The sequence below is a fragment of the Oncorhynchus gorbuscha genome, unplaced genomic scaffold (assembly GCF_021184085.1).
Source record: "Oncorhynchus gorbuscha isolate QuinsamMale2020 ecotype Even-year unplaced genomic scaffold, OgorEven_v1.0 Un_scaffold_569, whole genome shotgun sequence".
NCBI lineage: Eukaryota > Metazoa > Chordata > Actinopteri > Salmoniformes > Salmonidae > Oncorhynchus > Oncorhynchus gorbuscha.
In genome coordinates this window covers 140805-162500 of record NW_025745403.1, presented here as the reverse complement: position 1 = coordinate 162500, position 21696 = coordinate 140805, and the positions used below count along the sequence as shown (strand labels likewise).

The following is a 21696-nucleotide window of genomic DNA, read 5'->3' as shown; positions in this document are numbered from 1 at the left end:
TCCTTCCCCTTCTGCTATCTCTTCTGTCCCTCTCCCTCCCCTTCTCTCCCTCTCCTTCCCCTTCTGTCCCTCTCCTTCCCCTTCTCTCCCTCTCCTTCCCCTACTCTCCCGCTCCTTCCCCTTCTGTCCCTCTCCTTCCCCTTCTGCTATCTCTTCTGTCCCTCTCCCTCCCCTTCTCTCCCTCTCCTTCCCCTTCTGCTATCTCTTGTGTCCCTCTCCTTCCCCTTCTGCTATCTCTTCTGTTCCTCTCCTTCCCCTTCTGCTATCTCTTCTGTCCCTCTCCTTCCCCTTCTGTCCCTCTCCTTCCTCTTCTGTCCCTCTCCTTCCCCTTCTGTCCCTCTCCTTCCCCTTCTGTCCCTCTCCTTCCCCTTCTGTCCCTCTCCTTCCCCTTCTGTCCCTCTCCTTCCCCTTCTATCCCTCTCCTTCCCCTTCTGTTCCTCTCCTTCCCTTTCTGTCCCTCTCCTTCCCCTTCTGTCCCTCTCCTTCCCCTTCTGTCCCTCTCCTTCCCCTTCTGTCCCTCTCCTTCCCCAGCCTCTCGGTCTCAGCAGATATGCGTTAGATTAGAGCCCAGGGGTCTACTGTACGTGAAGCTGACCCTGCTGGAGCAGTGGGAGCCCCCCGACCCCCGACCCTGCCACCTCAACCCCCCCATGGTGTTTGGAGTGGAGCTGCGCCACCTGGTGGACAAGGAGAACACCGCTGCCCCAGTTCCTCTGCTCATACAGAAGAGTGTGGCTGAGATCCAGAAGAGAGGACTGAGGGTTAGTTAGTTTACAGCACACTGTTTAATACACAGGACAACAACCCCCCTCATTTACACTGTTTCATACACAGGACAACAACCCCCTTCATTTACACTGTTTAATACACAGGACAACAACCCCCTTCATTTACACTGTTTCACACACAGGACAACAACCCCCTCATCATTTACACTGTTTAATACACAGGACAACAACCCCCTTCATTTACACTGTTTCATACACAGGACAACAACCCCCTTCATTTACACTGTTTCATACACAGGACAACAACCCCTCACCTCATTTACACTGTTTCATACACAGGACAACAACCCCCTTCATTTACACTGTTTCATACACAGGACAACAACCCCTCACCTCATTTACACTGTTTAATACACAGGACAACAACCCCCCTCATTTACACTGTTTAATACACAGGACAACAACCCCTCACAGGACAACAACCCCAACCTCATTTACACTGTTTAATACACAGGACAACAACCCCCTCATTTACACTGTTTAATACACAGGACAACAACCCCCTCATTTACACTGTTTCATTTTTACACTGTTTAATACACAGGACAACAACCCCCTCATTTACACTGTTTAATACACAGGACAACAACCCCCTCATTTACACTGTTTCATACACAGGACAACAACCCCCACCTCATTTACACTGTTTAATACACAGGACAACAACCCCCATTTACATTTTGACACTGTTCATACACAGGACAACAACCCCCACCATTTACACTGTTTCATACACAGGACAACAACCCCCTTCATTTACACTGTTTAATACACAGGACAACAACCCCCTTCATTTACACTGTTTAATACACAGGACAACAACCCCCTCATTTACACTGTTTAATACACAGGACAACAACCCCCTCATCATTTACACTGTTTAATACACAGGACAACAACCCCCTCATTTACACTGTTTCATACACAGGACAACAACCCCCTCATTTACACTGTTTAATACACAGGACAACAACCCCCTCATTTACACTGTTTAATACACAGGACAACAACCCCCTCATTTACACTGTTTAATACACAGGACAACAACCCCCTCATTTACACTGTTTAATACACAGGACAACAACCCCCTTCATTTACACTGTTTAATACACAGGACAACAACCCCCTTCATTTACACTGTTTCATACACAGGACAACAACCCCCTCATTTACACTGTTTCATACACAGGACACAACAACCCCCACCTCATTTACACTGTTTAATACACAGGACAACAACCCCCCTCATTTACACTGTTTAATACACAGGACAACAACCCCTTCATTTACACTGTGTCATACACAGGACAACAACCCCTTCATTTACACTGTTTCATACACAGGACAACAACCCCCTCATTTACACTGTTTAATACACAGGACAACAACCCCCCTCATTTACACTGTTTAATACACAGGACAACAACCCCCTCATTTACACTGTTTAATACACAGGACAACAACCCCCTCATTTACACTGTTTAATACACAGGACAACAACCCCCTCATTTACACTGTTTAATACACAGGACAACAACCCCCTCATTTACACTGTTTAATACACAGGACAACAACCCCCTTCATTTACACTGTTTCATACACAGGACAACATCCCCCTCATTTACACTGTTTAATACACAGGACAACAACCCCCTCATTTACACTGTTTCATACACAGGACAACAACCCCCTCATTTACACTGTTTAATACACAGGACAACAACCCCCTCATTTACACTGTTTAATACACAGGACAACAACCCCCTCATTTACACTGTTTAATACACAGGACAACAACCCCCCTCATTTACACTGTTTAATACACAGGACAACAACCCCCACCTCATTTACACTGTTTAATACACAGGACAACAACCCCCCTCATTTACACTGTTTAATACCAGGACAACAACCCCCCTCATTTTACACTGTTTAATACACAGGACAACAACCCCCTCATTTACACTGTTTAATACACAGGACAACAACCCCCTCATTTTACACTGTTTAATACACAGGACAACAACCCCCTCATTTACACTGTTTAATACACAGGACAACAACCCATTTACCTCATTTACACTGTTTCATATACACAGGACAACAACCCCACCTCATTTACACTGTTTAATACACAGGACAACAACCCCCTCATTTACACTGTTTAATACACAGGACAACAACCCCACACAGGACAACAACCCCCTCATTTACACTGTTTAATACACAGGACAACAACCCCCTCATTTACACTGTTTAATACACAGGACAACAACCCCCTCATTTACACTGTTTCATACACAGGACAACAACCCCCTCATTTACACTGTTTAATACACAGGACAACAACCCCCCTCATTTACACTGTTTAATACACAGGACAACAACCCCCTCATCATTTACACTGTTTAATACACAGGACAACAACCCCCTCATCATTTACACTGTTTCATACACAGGACAACAACCCCCTTATTTACACTGTTTCATACACAGGACAACAACCCCCTCATTTACACTGTTTAATACACAGGACAACAACCCCCTCATTTACACTGTTTAATACACAGGACAACAACCCCCTCATCATTTACACTGTTTCATACACAGGACAACAACCCCTTTATTTACACTGTTTCATACACAGGACAACAACCCCCTTACAGGACAACAACCCCCTCATTTACACTGTTTAATACACAGGACAACAACCCCCCCACTGTTTATTTACACTGTTTAATACACAGGACAACAACCCCCCTCATTTACACTGTTTCATACACAGGACAACAACCCCCCTCATTTACACTGTTTCATACACAGGACAATAACCACAACCTAAAGGGTCTGTCTGTCTGTCTGTCTGTCTGTCTGTCTGTCTGTCTGTCTGTCTGCCTGTCTGCCTGCCTGCCTGCCTGCCTGCCTGCCTGTCTGTCTGTCTGTCTGTCTGTCTGTCTGTCTGTCTGTCTGTCTGTCTGTCTGTCTGTCTGTCTGTCTGTCTGTCTGTCTGTCTGTCTGTCTGTAGGTGGTGGGTCTGTACCGTCTGTGTGGATCAGCTGCAGTGAAGAAGGAACTGAGAGACGCGTTTGAGAGGGACAGCGCTGCTGTCAGCCTGAATGAAGAGGTTTATCCTGACATCAATGTGATCACAGGTCAGTCCCCTGTCCCCCTACACCAGTCTATACAGGTCAGTCCCCTGTCCCCCTACACCAGTCTATACAGGTCAGTCCCCTGTCCCCCTACACCAGTCTATACAGGTCAGTCCCCTGTCCCCCTACACCAGTCTATACAGGTCAGTCCCCTGTCCCCCTACACCAGTCTATACAGGTCAGTCCCCTGTCCCCCTACACCAGTCTATACAGGTCAGTCCCCTGTCCCCCTACACCAGTCTATACAGGTCAGTCCCCTGTCCCCCTACACCAGTCTATACAGGTCAGTCCCCTGTCCCCCTACACCAGTCTATACAGGTCAGTCCCCTGTCCCCCTACACCAGTCTATACAGGTCAGTCCCCTGTCCCCCTACACCAGTCTATACAGGTCAGTCCCCTGTCCCCCTACACCAGTCTATACAGGTCAGTCCCCTGTCCCCCTACACCAGTCTATACAGGTCAGTCCCCTGTCCCCCTACACCAGTCTATACAGGTCAGTCCCCTGTCCCCCTACACCAGTCTATACAGGTCAGTCCCCTGTCCCCCTACACCAGTCTATACAGGTCAGTCCCCTGTCCCCCTACACCAGTCCCCCCCTGTCCCCCTACCAGTCTATACAGGTCAGTCCCCTGTCCCCCTACACCAGTCTATACAGGTCAGTCCCCTGTCCCCCTACACCAGTCTATACAGGTCAGTCCCCTGTCCCCCTACACCAGTCTATACAGGTCAGTCCCCTGTCCCCCTACACCAGTCTATACAGGTCAGTCCCCTGTCCCCCTACACCAGTCTATACAGGTCAGTCCCCTGTCCCCCTACACCAGTCTATACAGGTCAGTCCCCTGTCCCCCTACACCAGTCTATACAGGTCAGTCCCCCCCTGTCCCCCTACACCAGTCTATACAGGTCAGTCCCCTGTCCCCCTACACCAGTCTATACAGGTCAGTCCCCTGTCCCCCTACACCAGTCTATACAGGTCAGTCCCCTGTCCCCCTACACCAGTCTATACAGGTCAGTCCCCTGTCCCCCTACACCAGTCTATACAGGTCAGTCCCCTGTCCCCCTACACCAGTCTATACAGGTCAGTCCCCTGTCCCCCTACACCAGTCTATACAGGTCAGTCCCCTGTCCCCCTACACCAGTCTATACAGGTCAGTCCCCTGTCCCCCTACACCAGTCTATACAGGTCAGTCCCCTGTCCCCCTACACCAGTCTATACAGGTCAGTCCCCTGTCCCCCTACACCAGTCTATACAGGTCAGTCCCCCCCTGTCCCCCTACACCAGTCTATACAGGTCAGTCCCCTGTCCCCCTACACCAGTCTATACAGGTCAGTCCCCTGTCCCCCTACACCAGTCTATACAGGTCAGTCCCCTGTCCCCCTACACCAGTCTATACAGGTCAGTCCCCTGTCCCCCTACACCAGTCTATACAGGTCAGTCCCCTGTCCCCCTACACCAGTCTATACAGGTCAGTCCCCTGTCCCCCTACACCAGTCTATACAGGTCAGTCCCCTGTCCCCCCCTACACCAGTCTATACAGGTCAGTCCCCTGTCCCCCTACACCAGTCTATACAGGTCAGTCCCCTGTCCCCCTACACCAGTCTATACAGGTCAGTCCCCTGTCCCCCTACACCAGTCTATACAGGTCAGTCCCCTGTCCCCCTACACCAGTCTATACAGGTCAGTCCCCTGTCCCCCTACACCAGTCTATACAGGTCAGTCCCCTGTCCCCCTACACCAGTCTATACAGGTCAGTCCCCTGTCCCCCTACACCAGTCTATACAGGTCAGTCCCCTGTCCCCTACACCAGTCTATACAGGTCAGTCCCCTGTCCCCCTACACCAGTCTATACAGGTCAGTCCCCTGTCCCCCTACACCAGTCTATACAGGTCAGTCCCCTGTCCGCCTACACCAGTCTATACAGGTCAGTCCCCTGTCCCCCTACACCAGTCTATACAGGTCAGTCCCCTGTCCCCCTACACCAGTCTCTATCAGCATCAACATCATCACAGGTCAGTCCCCTGTCCCTCTACACCAGTCTCTATCAGCATCAACATCATCACAGGTCAGTCCCCTGTCCCCCTACACCAGTCTCTATCAGCATCAACCTCATCACAGGTCAGTCCCCTGTCCCCCTACACCAGTCTATCCTGGTCAGTCCCCTGTCCCCCTACACCAGTCTCTATCAGCATCAACATCATCACAGGTCAGTCCCCTGTCCCCCTACACCAGTCTCTATCAGCATCAACATCATCACAGGTCAGTCCCCTGTCCCCCTACACCAGTCTCTATCAACCTCATCACAGGTCAGTCCCCTGTCCCCCTACACCAGTCTCTATCAACCTCATCACAGGTCAGTCCCCTGTCCCCCTACACCAGTCTCTATCCAGGTCAGTCCCCTGTCCCCCTACACCAGTCTCTATCCAGGTCAGTCCCCTGTCCCCCTACACCAGTCTCTATCAACCTCATCACAGGTCAGTCCCCTGTCCCCCTACACCAGTCTCTATCCAGGTCAGTCCCCTGTCCCCCTACACCAGTCTCTATCAACCTCATCACAGGTCAGTCCCCTGTCCCCCTACACCAGTCTCTATCCAGGTCAGTCCCCTGTCCCCCTACACCAGTCTCTATCAACCTCATCACAGGTCTGTCCCCTGTCCCCCTACACCAGTCTCTATCCAGGTCAGTCCCCTGTCCCCCTACACCAGTCTCTATCAACCTCATCACAGGTCAGTCCCCTGTCCCCCTACACCAGTCTCTATCCAGGTCAGTCCCCTGTCCCCCTACACCAGTCTCTATCAACCTCATCACAGGTCAGTCCCCTGTCCCCCTACACCAGTCTCTATCCAGGTCAGTCCCCTGTCCCCCTACACCAGTCTCTATCAACCTCATCACAGGTCAGTCCCCTGTCCCCCTACACCAGTCTCTATCCAGGTCAGTCCCCTGTCCCCCTACACCAGTCTCTATCAACCTCATCACAGGTCTGTCCCCTGTCCCCCTACACCAGTCTCTATCCAGGTCAGTCCCCTGTCCCCCTACACCAGTCTCTATCAACCTCATCACAGGTCTGTCCCCTGTCCCCCTACACCAGTCTCTATCCAGGTCAGTCCCCTGTCCCCCTACACCAGTCTCTATCAACCTCATCACAGGTCAGTCCCCTGTCCCCCTACACCAGTCTCTATCCAGGTCAGTCCCCTGTCCCCCTACACCAGTCTCTATCAACCTCATCACAGGTCAGTCCCCTGTCCCCCTACACCAGTCTCTATCCAGGTCAGTCCCCTGTCCCCCTACACCAGTCTCTATCAACCTCATCACAGGTCTGTCCCCTGTCCCCCTACACCAGTCTCTATCCAGGTCAGTCCCCTGTCCCCCTACACCAGTCTCTATCAACCTCATCACAGGTCAGTCCCCTGTCCCCCTACACCAGTCTCTATCCAGGTCAGTCCCCTGTCCCCCTACACCAGTCTCTATCAACCTCATCACAAGTCAGTCCCCTGTCCCCCTACACCAGTCTCTATCCAGGTCAGTCCCCTGTCCCCCTACACCAGTCTCTATCTAGGTCAGTCCCCTGTCCCCCTACACCAGTCTATCCTGGTCAGTCCCCTGTCCCCCTACACCAGTCTCTATCAGCATCAACCTCATCACAGGTCAGTCCCCTGTCCCCCTACACCAGTCTCTATCAGCATCAACGTCATCACAGGTCAGTCTCCTGTCCCCCTACACCAGTCTCTATCAGCATCAACCTCATCACAGGTCAGTCCCCTGTCCCCCTACACCATTCTCTATCAGCATCAACCTCATCACAGGTCAGTCCCCTGTCCCCCTACACCAGTCTCTATCAGCATCAACCTCATCACAGGTCAGTCCCCTGTCCCCCTACACCAGTCTCTATTAGCATCAACCTCATCACAGGTCAGTCCCCTTCGCCCCAGTCTGAGGTCCTGAGTGCTCTGGAGCAGGTTTTCATCAAGTATCTCTCTGTACTTTGCTCCGTTCATCTTTCCCTCGATCTTGACTAGTCTCCCAGTCCCTGAAGAACATCCCCATAGCATGATGCTGCCACCACCATGCTTCACCGTAGGGATGGTGCCAGATTTCCTCCAGACGAGACGCTTGGAATTCAGTCCAAAGATTTCAATCTTGGTTTCATCAGACCAGAGAATCTTGTTTGTCATGGTCTGAGAAACCTTTCGATGCCTTTTGGTATTGAGTAGTTTATATATTTTTAGGATCCCTACACTTCCTGGGGTCCACACAAAACATGAAACATGGCCTAATACAGAACGTTAATGAGACAAGAACAGCTCCAGGACAGAACCACATATATATAATATATATATATTTTTTTCAATATATAGACAGGTCTGTGCATTTCCAAATAATGTCCAATCAAAAGAATTTACCACAGGTGGACTCCAATCAAGTTGTAGAAACATCTCAAGGATGATCAATGGAAACAGGATGCACCTGAGCTCCATTTAGAGTCTCATAGGAAAAGGGTCTGAATACTTATGTAAATAAGTTATTTCTGTTTTATTTGCAAAAACAGTAATTTCAAAAACCTGTTTTCGCTTTTTCATTATGGGGTATTGTGATGTCATTATGGGGTATTGTGATGTCATTATGGTGTATTGTGATGTCATTATGGTGTATTGTGATGTCATTATGGTGTATTGTGATGTCATTATGGTGTATTATGTGTATATTGATGAGGAACACAAACAATTGAATCCATTTTAGAATAATAAGGCTGTAATGTAACAACATGTGGATAAAGTCAAGGGGTCTGAATACTTTTCAAAGGCCCTGACAGTATCACTAGATCCGAAGGGATCTGTTCTTGCCATGTGTAGTCTATGACATGTCGTATTTACACACTGTAAGGATCATTTTACACAAAGCAGTTTTGGATGTAGTGAACTACTTGTTCGATGGTCAAATGTTGTCTCAGTGAATTGTATTTTTTCTTAAAGGGTAGCGTAGCTTCTTCCAGTGTGAAGTTATTTGATAGGTTGGTAAACTCTATTTCCAGAGTAGCTTCCCCCGACACTGCTCATACCAACTTATAAAACATACCTGCCTTAGATGAAGCCTTACCAATATATTTGACCAAATGTAACTGATCCTCGTAAAAGGAAGCTGTAGGAGGGTTTGGGGTCGTAGTTAAACCTTAGATGAAGCCTTACCAATATATTTGCCCAAATGTAACTGATCTTCGTAAAAGGAAGCTGTAGGGGGTTTGGGGTTTGGTCGTAGTTAAACATTAGATGAAGCCTTACCAATATATTTGCCCAAATGAAACTGATCCTCGTAAAAGGAAGCTGTAGGGGGTTTGGGGTCGTAGTTAAACCTTAGATGAAGCCTTACCAATATATTTGACCAAATGAAACTGATCCTCGTAAAAGGAAGCTGTAGGGGGTTTGGGGTCGTAGTTAAACCTTAGATGAAGCCTTACCAATATATTTGCCCAAATGTAACTGATCCTCGTAAAAGGAAGCTGTAGGGGGTTTGGGGTCGTAGTTAAACCTTAGATGAAGCCTTACCAATATATTTGACCAAATGTAACTGATCCTCGTAAAAGGAAGCTGTAGGAGGGTTTGGGGTTTGGTCGTAGTTAAACCTTAGATGAAGCCTTACCAATATATTTGCCCAAATGAAACTGATCCTCGTAAAAGGAAGCTGTAGGGGGTTTGGGGTCGTAGTTAAACCTTTTGTTTTCATTCCTTCCTGCTGATGTTTATGTTCAGGCATTCTGAAGGACTACCTACGTGAGCTGCCGTCCTCCCTTATCACCAGGACCTTGTACGAGGTGGTTTTGGAGGCCATGTCTCTGAGACCTCCTCCTTCTCGCTCCTCCCCTGGAACCTCCTCTCCTGGCAGGAGCGAGGGAGACGTACAGCGCTCTCAGAGCACCGTGGCCCTCCTGCAATGTCTGCCTGAACCAGAGAGGGTGGGTAGATGTCTCTCTCTGTCTGTCTCTCTGTCTCTCTGTCTGGCCCTACTGCAATGTCTGCCTGAACCAGAGAGGGTGGGTAGATGTCTCTCTCTGTCTGTCTCTGGGTCTCTCTCTCTGTCTCTCTCTGCCTGAACCAGAGAGGGTGGGTACATGTCTCTCTCTGTCTGTCTCTCTGTCTCTCTTTCTGTCTGTCTCTCTGTCTCTCTCTCTGTCTCTCTCTCTGTCTGTCTCTCTGTCTCTCTTTCTGCATCTCTCTGCCTGAACCAGAGAGGGTGGGTACATGTCTCTCTGTCTGTCAGTCTGTCTCTCTCTGTGTCTCTCTCTGTCTGTCTCTCTGTCTGTCTCTCTGTCAGTCAGTCTGTATCTCTCTCTCAAATTCCTTCAGTTTGGGTCAGTCACAGTGCTCAGGTATTCTGCCGCTGTGTGTACTCTCTGTTTAGGGCCAAATAGCATTCTAGTTTGCTCTGTTTTTTAAAATTAATTATTTCCAATGTGTCAAGTAATTATCTTTTTGTTTTCTCATGATTTGGTTGGGTCTAATTGTGCTGCTGTCCTGGGACTCTGTGGGGTGTGTTTGTGTTTGTGAACAGAGCCCCAGGACCAGCTTGCTTAGGGGACTCTTCTCCAGGTTCATCTCTCTGTAGGTGATGGCTTTGTTATGGAAGGTTTGGGAATCGCTTCCTTTTAGGTGGTTGTAGAATTTAGCAGCTCTTTTCTGGATTTTGATAATTAGTGGGTATCGGCCTAATTCTGCTCTGCATGCATTATTTGGTGTTCTACGTTTTACACAGAGGATATTTTTTCTGAATTCTGCGTGCAGAGTCTCAATTTGGTGTTTGTCCCATTTTGTGAAGTCTTGGTTGGTGAGCGGACCCCAGACCTCACAACCATAAAGGGCAATGGGTTCTATAACTGATTCAAGTATTTTTACCCAGATCCTCGATGGTAAGTTAAATTTTATGTTCCTTTTGATGGCATAGAATGCCCTTCTTGCCTTGTCTCTCAGATCGTTCACAGCTTTGTGGAAGTTACCTGTGGCGCTGATGTTTAGGCCAAGGTATGTATAGTTTTTTGTGTGCTTTAGGGCAACGGTGTCTTGATGGAATTTGTAATTGTGGTCCTGGCGACTGGACCTTTTTTGGAACACCATTATTTTTGTCTTACTGAGATTTACTGTCAGGGCCCAGGTCTGTCAGGGCCCAGGTCTGACAGAATCTGTGCAGAAGATCTAGGTGCTGCTGTAGGCCCTCCTTGGTTGGTGACAGAAGCACCAGATCATCAGCAAACAGCAGACATTTGACTTCAGATTCTAGAAGGGTGAGGCCGGGTGCTGCAGACTGTTCTAGTGCCCGCGCCAATTCGTTGATATATATATGTTGAAGAGGGTGGGGCTTAAACTGCACCCCTGTCTCACCCCACGACCCTGTGTGAAGAAATGTGTGTGTTTTTTGCCAATTTTAACCGCACAATTGTTGGGTACATGGATTTTATAATGTCGTATGTTTTACCCCCAACACCACTTTCCATCAGTTTGTATAGCAACACCACTCTCCATCAGTTTGTATAGCAACACCACTCTCCATCAGTTTGTATAGCAACACCACTCTCCATCAGTTTGTATAGCAGCACCACTCTCCATCAGTTTGTATAGCAACACCACTCTCCATCAGTTTGTATAGCAACACCACTCTCCATCAGTTTGTATAGCAACACACTCATCTTTCCATCAGTTTGTATATCAGCAACACCACTCTCCATCAGTTTGTATAGCAACACCACTCTCCATCAGTTTGTATAGCAGCACCACTCTCCATCAGTTTGTAGAGCAACACCACTCTCCATCAGTTTGTATAGCAACACCACTCTCCATCAGTTTGTATAGCAACACCACTCTCCATCAGTTTGTATAGCAACACCACTCTCCATCAGTTTGTATAGCAACACCACTCTCCATCAGTTTGTATAGCAACACCACTCTCCATCAGTTTGTATAGCAACACCACTCTCCATCAGTTTGTATAGCAACACCACTCTCCATCAGTTTGTATAGCAACACCACTCTCCATCAGTTTGTATAGCAACACCACTCTCCATCAGTTTGTATAGCAACACCACTCTCCATCAGTTTGTAGAGCAACACCACTCTCCATCAGTTTGTATAGCAACACCACTCATCAGTTTGTATAGCAACACCACTCTCCATCAGTTTGTATAGCAACACCACTCTCCATCAGTTTGTAGAGCAACACCACTCTCCATCAGTTTGTATAGCAACACCACTCTCCATCAGTTTGTATAGCAACACCACTCTCCATCAGTTTGTAGAGCAACACCACTCTCCATCAGTTTGTAGCAACAACATCCACTCTCCATCAGTTTGTAGAGCAACACCACTCTCCATCAGTTTGTATAGCAACACCACTCTCCATCAGTTTGTATAGCAACACCACTCTCCATCAGTTTGTAGAGCAACACCACTCTCCATCAGTTTGTATAGCAGCACCACTCTCCATCAGTTTGTAGAGCAACACCACTCTCCATCAGTTTGTATAGCAACACCACTCTCCATCAGTTTGTATAGCAACACCACTCTCCATCAGTTTGTATAGCAACACCACTCTCCATCAGTTTGTATAGCAACACCACTCTCCATCAGTTTGTATAGCAACACCACTCTCCATCAGTTTGTAGAGCAACACCACTCTCCATCAGTTTGTAGAGCAACACCACTCTCCATCAGTTTGTATAGCAACACCACTCTCCATCAGTTTGTATAGCAACACCACTCTCCATCAGTTTGTAGCAGCAACATCAGTTTGTAGAGCAACTCTCCATCAGTTTGTAGAGCAACACCACTCTCCATCAGTTTGCATAGCAACACCACTCTCCATCAGTTTGTATAGCAACACCACTCTCCATCAGTTTGTAGAGCAACACCACTCTCCATCAGTTTGTATAGCAACACCACTCTCCATCAGTTTGTATAGCAACACCACTCTCCATCAGTTTGTATAGCAAGTTTGTCCATCAGTTTGTAGGGTTAGCAACACCACTTCCATCAGTCAGGGTTCCAGGTAGGGTTCAGTTTGTATAGGGTTAGGTCAGTTTGTATAGAGGGTTAGTTTGTAGGGTTAACACCACTTCCATCAGTTTGTAGGGCAACACCACTTCAGTTTGTAGGGTTATCAGTTTGTTAGCATAGGGTTAGGTAGGTTTAGGTAGGGTTAGGTAGGGTTAGGTAGGGTTAGGTAGGGTTAGATAGGGTTAGGTAGGGTTAGGTAGGGTTATAGAGGGTTAGATAGGGTTAGGTAGGGTTAGATAGGGTTAGGTAGGGTTAGATAGGGTTAGGTAGAGTTAACCTTGTCTAACCCTCTTCTCTCTCTCCCCAGTCCTCCCTGTCTAACCCTCTTCTCTCTCCCCTCTCTCTCCAGTCCTCCCTGTCTAACCCTCTTCTCTCTCCCCTCTCTCCCCAGTCCTCCCTGTCTAACCCTCTTCTCTCTCCCCTCTCTCTCCAGTCCTCCCTGTCTAACCCTCTTCTCTCTCCCCTCTCTCTCTAGTCCTCCCTGTCTAACCCTCTTCTCTCTCCCCTCTCTCTCTAGTCCTCCCTGTCTAACCCTCTTCTCTCTCCCCTCTCTCTCCAGTCCTCCCTGTCTAACCCTCTTCTCTCTCCCCTCTCTCTCCAGTCCTCCCTGTCTAACCCTCTTCTCTCTCCCCTCTCTCTCCAGTCCTCCCTGTCTAACCCTCTTCTCTCTCCCCTCTCTCCCCAGTCCTCCCTGTCTAACCCTCTTCTCTCTCTCTCCAGTTCTCCCTGTCCAACCCTCTTCTCTCTCTCCCCTCTCTCTTTAGTCCTCCCTGTCCAACCCTCTTCTCTCTCTCTCCAGTCCTCCCTGTCCAACCCTCTTCTCTCTCTCCAGTCCTCCCTGTCTAACCCTCTTCTCTCTTTCTCCAGTCCTCCCTGTCCAACCCTCTTCTCTCTCTCCCCTCTCTCCAGGCCACCCTCTCTCTGCTCCTGGACCATCTGAGCCTTGTTGCCTCCTCCAGTCCTCCCTGTCTAACCCTCTTCTCTCTCTCTCCAGTCCTCCCTGTCCAACCCTCTTTCTCTCCCCTCTCTCCCCAGTCCTCCCTGTCTAACCCTCTTCTCTCTCCCCTCTCTCTCCAGTCCTCCCTGTCTAACCCTCTTCTCTCTCCCCTCTCTCCAGTCCTCCCTGTCTAACCCTCTTCTCTCTCTCTCCAGTTCTCCCTGTCCAACCCTCTTCTCTCTCTCCCCTCTCTCTTTAGTCCTCCCTGTCCAACCCTCTTCTCTCCCTCTCTCTGCTCCTGGACCATCTGAGCCTTGCTGTCTCCTCCAGTCCTCCCCATCTAACCCTCTCCTCTCTCTCCCCTCTCTCTCCAGGCCACCCTGTCTAACCCTCTTCTCTCTCCCCTCTCTCCCCTCTCTCCCCAGGCCACCCTGTCTAACCATCTTCTCTCTCCCCTCTCTCCCCAGGCCACCCTCTCTCTGCTCCTGGACCATCTGAGCCTCGTTGCCTCCTACAGTGACTGTAACCGAATGAACTGTCAGAACCTGGCTGTGTGTTTCGGCCCGGTGCTCCTGACCCCCACCCAGGAGTCCTGGAGACCCACTGCACCAGGACAGGGCGGTCAGGGCGGGCGCAGGGAGAGCTGTGGAAGGGGCGGACGGAGTTTTGCTCACAGCGAGGAGATCGCCAGTGCTGTGGACTTCAAGAGACACATCGAGGCCTTGCATTACCTGTTGCAGCTCTGGCCCAGTAAGTGTCTGTTGGGACAGAGTGGGCCGACATTTCCAACGGTCCAAACTGATGAATATGACCTCACTACAACCAGAGAAATATCTTTGTCGTTTCAACCAGTCTTCCCGTTTCCTAGTGATACTGTACTATTCAGGGCCTTTGGAAAGTATTCAGACCCCTTGACTTTTTCCCCACGTTGTTACGTTACAGCCTTATTCTAAAATATATTAAATAGTTTTTTCCCCTCATCAATCTGCAGACAATACCCCATAATGACATCACAATACCCCATAATGACATCACAATACCCCATAATGACATCACAATACCCCATAATGACATCACAATACCCCATAATGACATCACAATACCCCATAATGACATCACAATACCCCAAGGGGTCTGAATACTTTCTGAATGCACCGTATAGGGTAAGAGGCCAAAAGTACACCTGCTCGTCAAACATCTCATTCAAAATCATCTGCTATAACAGCCTCCACTCTTCTGGGAAGGCTTTCCACTAGATGTTGGAACATTGCTGCTATAACAGCCTCCACTCTTCTGGGAAGGCTTTCCACTAGATGTTGGAACATTGCTGCTATAACAGCCTCCACTCTTCTGGGAAGGCTTTCCACTAGATGTTGGAACAATGCTGCTATAACAGCCTCCACTCTTCTGGGAAGGCTTTCCACTAGATGTAGGAACATTGCTGCTATAACAGCCTCCACTCTTCTGGGAAGGCTTTCCACTAGATGTTGGAACAATGCTGCTATAACAGCCTCCACTCTTCTGGGAAGGCTTTCCACTAGATGTTGGAACAATGCTGCTATAACAGCCTCCACTCTTCTGGGAAGGCTTTCCACTAGATGTTGGAACAATGCTGCTATAACAGCCTCCACTCTTCTGGGAAGGCTTTCCACTAGATGTTGGAACAATGCTGCTATAACAGCCTCCACTCTTCTGGGAAGGCTTTCCACTAGATGTTGGAACATTGCTGCTATAACAGCCTCCACTCTTCTGGGAAGGCTTTCCACTAGATGTTGGAACAATGCTGCTATAACAGCCTCCACTCTTCTGGGAAGGCTTTCCACTAGATGTTGGAACATTGCTGCTATAACAGCCTCCACTCTTCTGGGAAGGCTTTCCACTAGATGTTGGAACATTGCTGCTATAACAGCCTCCACTCTTCTGGGAAGGCTTTCCACTAGATGTAGGAACATTGCTGCTATAACAGCCTCCACCCTCCTGGGAAGGCTTTCCACTAGATGTTGGAACATTGCTGCTATAACAGCCTCCACTCTTCTGGGAAGGCTTTCCACTAGATGTTGGAACATTGCTGCTATAACAGCCTCCACTCTTCTGGGAAGGCTTTCCACTAGATGTTGGAACATTGCTATAACAGCCTCCACTCTTCTGGGAAGGCTTTCCACTAGATGTTGGAACATTGCTGCTATAACAGCCTCCACTCTTCTGGGAAGGCTTTCCACTAGATGTTGGAACATTGCTGCTATAACAGCCTCCACTCTTCTGGGAAGGCTTTCCACTAGATGTTGGAACATTGCTGCTATAACAGCCTCCACTCTTCTGGGAAGGCTTTCCACTAGATGTTGGAACATTGCTGCTATAACAGCCTCCATCTTCTGGGAAGGCTTTCCACTAGATGTTGGAACATTGCTGCTATAACAGCCTCCACTCTTCTGGGAAGGCTTTCCACTAGATGTTGGAACATTGCTGCTATAACAGCCTCCAGTCTTCTGGGAAAGCTTTCCACTAGATGTTGGAACATTGCTGCTATAACAGCCTCCACTCTTCTGGGAAGGCTTTCCACTAGATGTTGGAACATTGCTGCTATAACAGCCTCCAGTCTTCTGGGAAGGCTTTCCACTAGATGTTGGAACATTGCTGCTATAACAGCCTCCACTCTTCTGGGAAAGCTTTCCACTAGATGTTGGAACATTGCTGCTATAACAGCCTCCACTCTTCTGGGAAGGCTTTCCACTAGATGTTGGAACATTGCTGCTATAACAGCCTCCACTCTTCTGGGAAGGCTTTCCACTAGATGTAGGAACATTGCTGCTATAACAGCCTCCACTCTTCTGGGAACATTGCATGCTGCTATAACAGCCTCCACTCTTCTGGGAAGGCTTTCCACTAGATGTTGGAACATTGCTGCTATAACAGCCTTCTCTCTTCTGGGAAGGCTTTCCACTAGATGTTGGAACATTGCTGCGGGAATCAGTTTGGAACTCGGTATTGTGTGTTGCAACCGAGGGCAGATGATTTTTTGCATGCTACGCACTACAGCACTCGGTGGTCCCGTTCCGTGAGCTCGTATGGTCTACCACTTCGCCGCTGAGCCGTTGTTGCTCCTAGACGTTTCCACTTCACAATAACGGCACTTACAGTTGACCAGGGGGCAGCTCAGAAATTTGACCAACTGACTTGTTGGAAAGGTGGCGCTCTGACTTTTGGGGCCTCCCGAGTGGCACAGCGGTCTAAGGCATCTCAGTGCAAGAGGTGTCACTACAGACCCTGGTTTGATTCCACCTACTGTGATTGGGAGTCCCCATAGGGCGGCACACAATTAGCCCAGCGTCGTCCGGGTTAGGGTTTGGCTGGGGTAGGCCGTCATTTTAAATAATATTTTTTTCTTAACTGACTAGTTAAATAAAGGTTAAATAAAAAAATTCTCAGAAAAATTGAAATGATGAAGATTGGTTGTCTATGGAGATTGCATGGCTGTGTGCTCGATTTTATACACCTGTCAGCAACGGCTGTGACTGAAATAGCCGAATCCACTAATTTGAAGGGGTGTCCACATACTTTAGTATATATATATATATATACAGTATATCACAAAAGTGAGTACACCCCTCACATTTTTGTAAATATTTGAGTATATCTTTTCATGTGACAACACTGAAGCAATGACACTTTGCTACAGTGTAAAGTAGTGAGTGTACAGCTTGTATAACAGTGTAAATTTGCTGTCCCCTCAAAATAACTCCACACACAGCCATTAATGTCTAAACCGCTGGCAACAAAAGTGAGTACACCCCTAAGTGAAAATGTTTAGAACATCATCATCTCTGGGTTTTGAAACCTTTCCTCTCTTTGCTTCTTCACTCCTCAGTTCCTACAGACAGAGTGACAGACAACCCCGACTCTCCCACCCTCCTCCAGCCCTCCTGCAGTTCAGACGTGCCTCCTTCCCCCCCCATGCCCCATAACCCCCTGCCTCGGCGCTGCCAGCGTGGCCTGTCGCTGCCTCTGGACCTCCCGGGGGACGACGTGGGCGTGGTGTCGCGACGTGGACGGGGCCGACTGGAGAGCCCGCCCTGTAACCGGTATGCTGGCGACTGGAGCGTGTGTGGGCGGGACTTCCTGTCCGGAGGCGATGCGGACTACGATGAGGTGGCAGGGAGCGACAGTGAGGAAGAGGAGGAAGAGAGGGAGGTGAAGAAGGTGGAGTGGACTCAGTACGTAGACGACTTAGTTCTGGACTTTGACGCCCCGTTTACCTGCAGACTGAGTCTCAAAGACTTTGATACGCTGATATCAGACCTGGAGAGAGAGCTGTCCAAACAGATTAACATCTGTCTCTGAGAGGGAGAGGGGGGAGAGGGAAGAGAGGAGGGAGGAGGGGAGAGGAGAGGGGAGGAGGAGGAGAGGAGGGAGGGAGGGAGGAGGAGGAGAGGAGAGGAGAAGAGGGGAGAGGAGAGGAGAAGAGGGGAGAGGAGGAGGAGGAGAGGAGAGGAGGGGAGGAGAGGAGAGGAAGAGGAGGGGAGGGGAGGAGAGGAAGGGAGGAGAGGAGAGGAAGAGGAGGTAGGAGAGGAAGGGAGGAGAGGAGAAGAGAAGGGGAGAAGAGGAGAGGAAAAGAGGAGAGGAAAGGAGGAGGAGGGGAGAGGAGGAGAAGAGGGGAAAGGAGGGGAGGGGAGAGGAAGGAAGGAGGATGAGGGGAGAAGAGAGAGAGAGGAGGGGAGGAGAGAGGAGGAGAGGAAAGGAGGACAGAGGAGGAGTAGGAAGGAGAAGAGTGGAGATGGGAGGAGAGGAGAGAAAGGGAGGAGGAGGGGAGGAGAAGAGGAGAGAGGAGGGGAGGAGAGGAGAGAGGAGAAGAGAGGGGAGGGGAGAGGAGAGAGGAGAGGAGAGAGAGGGAGGAGGGGGAGAAGAGAGAGAAGGAGAGGAGAGGAGGAGAGAGAGAGAGAAGGGAGGATGAGGAGGAGAGGAGGAGAGAGGGAGAGGGAGGGGAGAGGAGAGAGAAAGGAGGAGGAGGGAGGAGGAAAGAGGAGGAGAGGGGAGGGGAGATGGGAGGAGAGGAGAGAAAGGGAGGAGGAGGGAGAGAGAAGAGAGAGAGGAGGGAGAGAGAGGAGAGAGGAGGAGAGAGAGAGAGAGAGAGAGAGAGAGAGAGAGAGAGAGAGAGAGAGAGAGAGAGAGAGAGAGAGAGAGAGAGAGAGAGAGAGAGAGAGAGAGAGAGAGAGAGAGAGAGAGAGAGAGAGAGAGAGAGAGAGACACGGATAGTATTATTGAAGGTCAGGAAATTCTTTATTAGGAAATGACCAAAGAAAGACGACAAGCAATGTGGTATTTGCTTCAGTTGAAGTGTATTTAACTGTTCCAATGTGTTTAAAAATCTTCATTTCTGGTGTTTTCTCCGAATGCTGGTTCTTCTACAAACAAGTGACAACATTCTCATCTTTGATCACACAAGGACACCTTACTTGTAGAGACGTGGACCAGTAAAGTTCTTGACAATTCATTGTTTGTAAAAATCCTAGATTCTAATGCCATGTAAGGCTGCAACGCCTGTCAGACTCTGTTATGTTGTCAGTCAAATGTCTTTATTTATTTCTCCCATAGAAGTCCATTTAAGGTCTATTTTTTTTAGAAGGATTTGTTGATGTAATTCCAAATGATGTATTCTCTAAATTCCAGTGAAGGGTGAAGGAGAGATCTTTAATCATTTTGGATAAAAAAATGCATTGAAAAAATGTACAGTACCAGTCAAACGTTTGGACACCTACTCATTCAAGGGTTTTTCTTTATTTTTTACTATTTTCTACATTGTATAATAATAGTGAAGACATCACAACTATGGAAATAACACATATGGAATCATGTAGTAACCAAAAAAGTGTTAAACAAATCAAACTATTTTTTATATTTGAGATTCTTCAAAGTAGCCACCATTTGCCTTGATGACAGCTTTGCACACTCTTGGCGTTCTCTCAACCAGCTTCACCTGGAATGCTTTTCCAACAGTCTTGAAGGAGTTCATACATATGCTGATCACTTGTTGGCTGCTTTTCCTTCACTCTGCGGTCCAACTCATCCCAAACCATCTCAATTGGGTTGAAGTCGGGTGATTGTCGAGGCCAGGTCATCTGATGCAGCACTCCATCACTCTCCTTCTTGGTCAAATAGCCCTTATACAGACTGGGGATGTGTTGGGTCATTGTCCTGTTGAAAAACAAATTATAGTTCCACTCACTGCAAACCAGATAGGATGTATCGCTGCAGAATGCCTTGAATTCGAAACAAATTACAGACAGTGTCACCAGCAAAGCTCCCCCACGTCATCACACCACCTCCTCCATGCTTCACGGTGGGAACCACACATGCATCGGTTCACCTACTCTGCGTTTCACAAACACGGTTGGAACCAAAAATCTCAAATTAGGACTCCAGACCAAAGGACAGATATCCAACGGTCCAATGTCGTGTTTCTTGGCTCAAGCAAGTCTCTTCTGAATAAAGAAAATCCCCAATAAGGAAAAACCCTTGAATGAGTAGGTGTGTCTAAACTTTTGACTGGTACTGTACATTCAATTAAATTTGATGACATGACAAAAAAAATATGTTATTTCAAGTATTAATATGTCTGTTAATAATCAGATTCCAGGTTGATCTTGAGACCTGATTGTGAATTAATGAACTGAGTTGGATTTAGACATGAGCACAAGCCTTTAAGCTGAATTACAAGACCCCATCGACTCATAAAACTGCCTTTCAGCTGAATTACAAGACACACCAACGACTCATAAAACTGTCTTTAAGCTGAATTACAAGACACACCAACGACTCATAAAACTGTCTTTCAGCTGAATTACAAGACACACCAACGACTCATAAAACTGTCTTTCAGCTGAATTACAAGACTCACACACCAACGACTCATAAAACTGTCTTTAAGCTGAATTACAAGACACACACACCAACGACTCATAAAACTGTCTTTAAGCTGAATTACAAGACACACCAACGACTCATAAAACTGTCTTTCAGCTGAATTACAAGACACACCAACGACTCATAAAACTGTCTTTCAGCTGAATTACAAGACACACATACCAACGACTCATAAAACTGTCTTTAAGCTGAATTACAAGACACACATACCAACGACTCATAAAACTGTCTTTCAGCTGAATTACAAGACACACATACCAACGACTCATAAAACTGTCTTTAAGCTGAATTACAAGACACACCAACGACTCATAAAACTGTCTTTCAGCTGAATTACAAGACACACCAACGACTCATAAAACTGTCTTTCAGCTGAATTACAAGACACACACACCAACGACTCATAAAACTGTCTTTCAGCTGAATTACAAGACACACACACTCAAAAACTGACTCATAAAACTGTCTTTCAGCTGAATTACAAGACATAAAACACTGAATTACAAGACAACGACTCATAAAACTGTCTTTAAGCTGAATTACAAGACACACCAACGACTCATAAAACTGTCTTTCAGCTGAATTACAAGACACACATACCAACGACTCATAAAACTGTCTTTCAGCTGAATTACAAGACACACACACCAACGACTCATAAAACTGTCTTTCAGCTGAATTACAAGACACACACACCAACGACTCATAAAACTGTCTTTCAGCTGAATTACAAGACACACACACCAACGACTCATAAAACTGTCTTTCAGCTGAATTACAAGACACACACACCAACGACTCATAAAACTGTCTTTCAGCTGAATTACAAGACACACACACCAACGACTCATAAAACTGTCTTGCACTTCTG

At 47.9% G+C, this 21696-nt stretch overlaps 1 protein-coding gene across 1 annotated transcript in view; it reads left to right on the top strand.

Annotated features, from left to right (window-relative positions):
* The window catches only part of LOC124018711 (rho GTPase-activating protein SYDE1), a 57587-nt gene extending 39333 nt beyond the window's left edge, over positions 1 to 18254 (top strand). The window contains exons 6-10 of the mRNA XM_046334061.1: positions 532 to 761; positions 3814 to 3940; positions 9680 to 9882; positions 14375 to 14657; positions 17773 to 18254. Coding sequence (XP_046190017.1) covers positions 532 to 761; positions 3814 to 3940; positions 9680 to 9882; positions 14375 to 14657; positions 17773 to 18245 — 1316 coding nt within the window. The 3' untranslated portion in view covers positions 18246 to 18254. The remainder of the gene's footprint in view (positions 1 to 531; positions 762 to 3813; positions 3941 to 9679; positions 9883 to 14374; positions 14658 to 17772) is intronic.
* The last annotated feature ends 3442 nt before the right edge of the window (positions 18255 to 21696 follow it).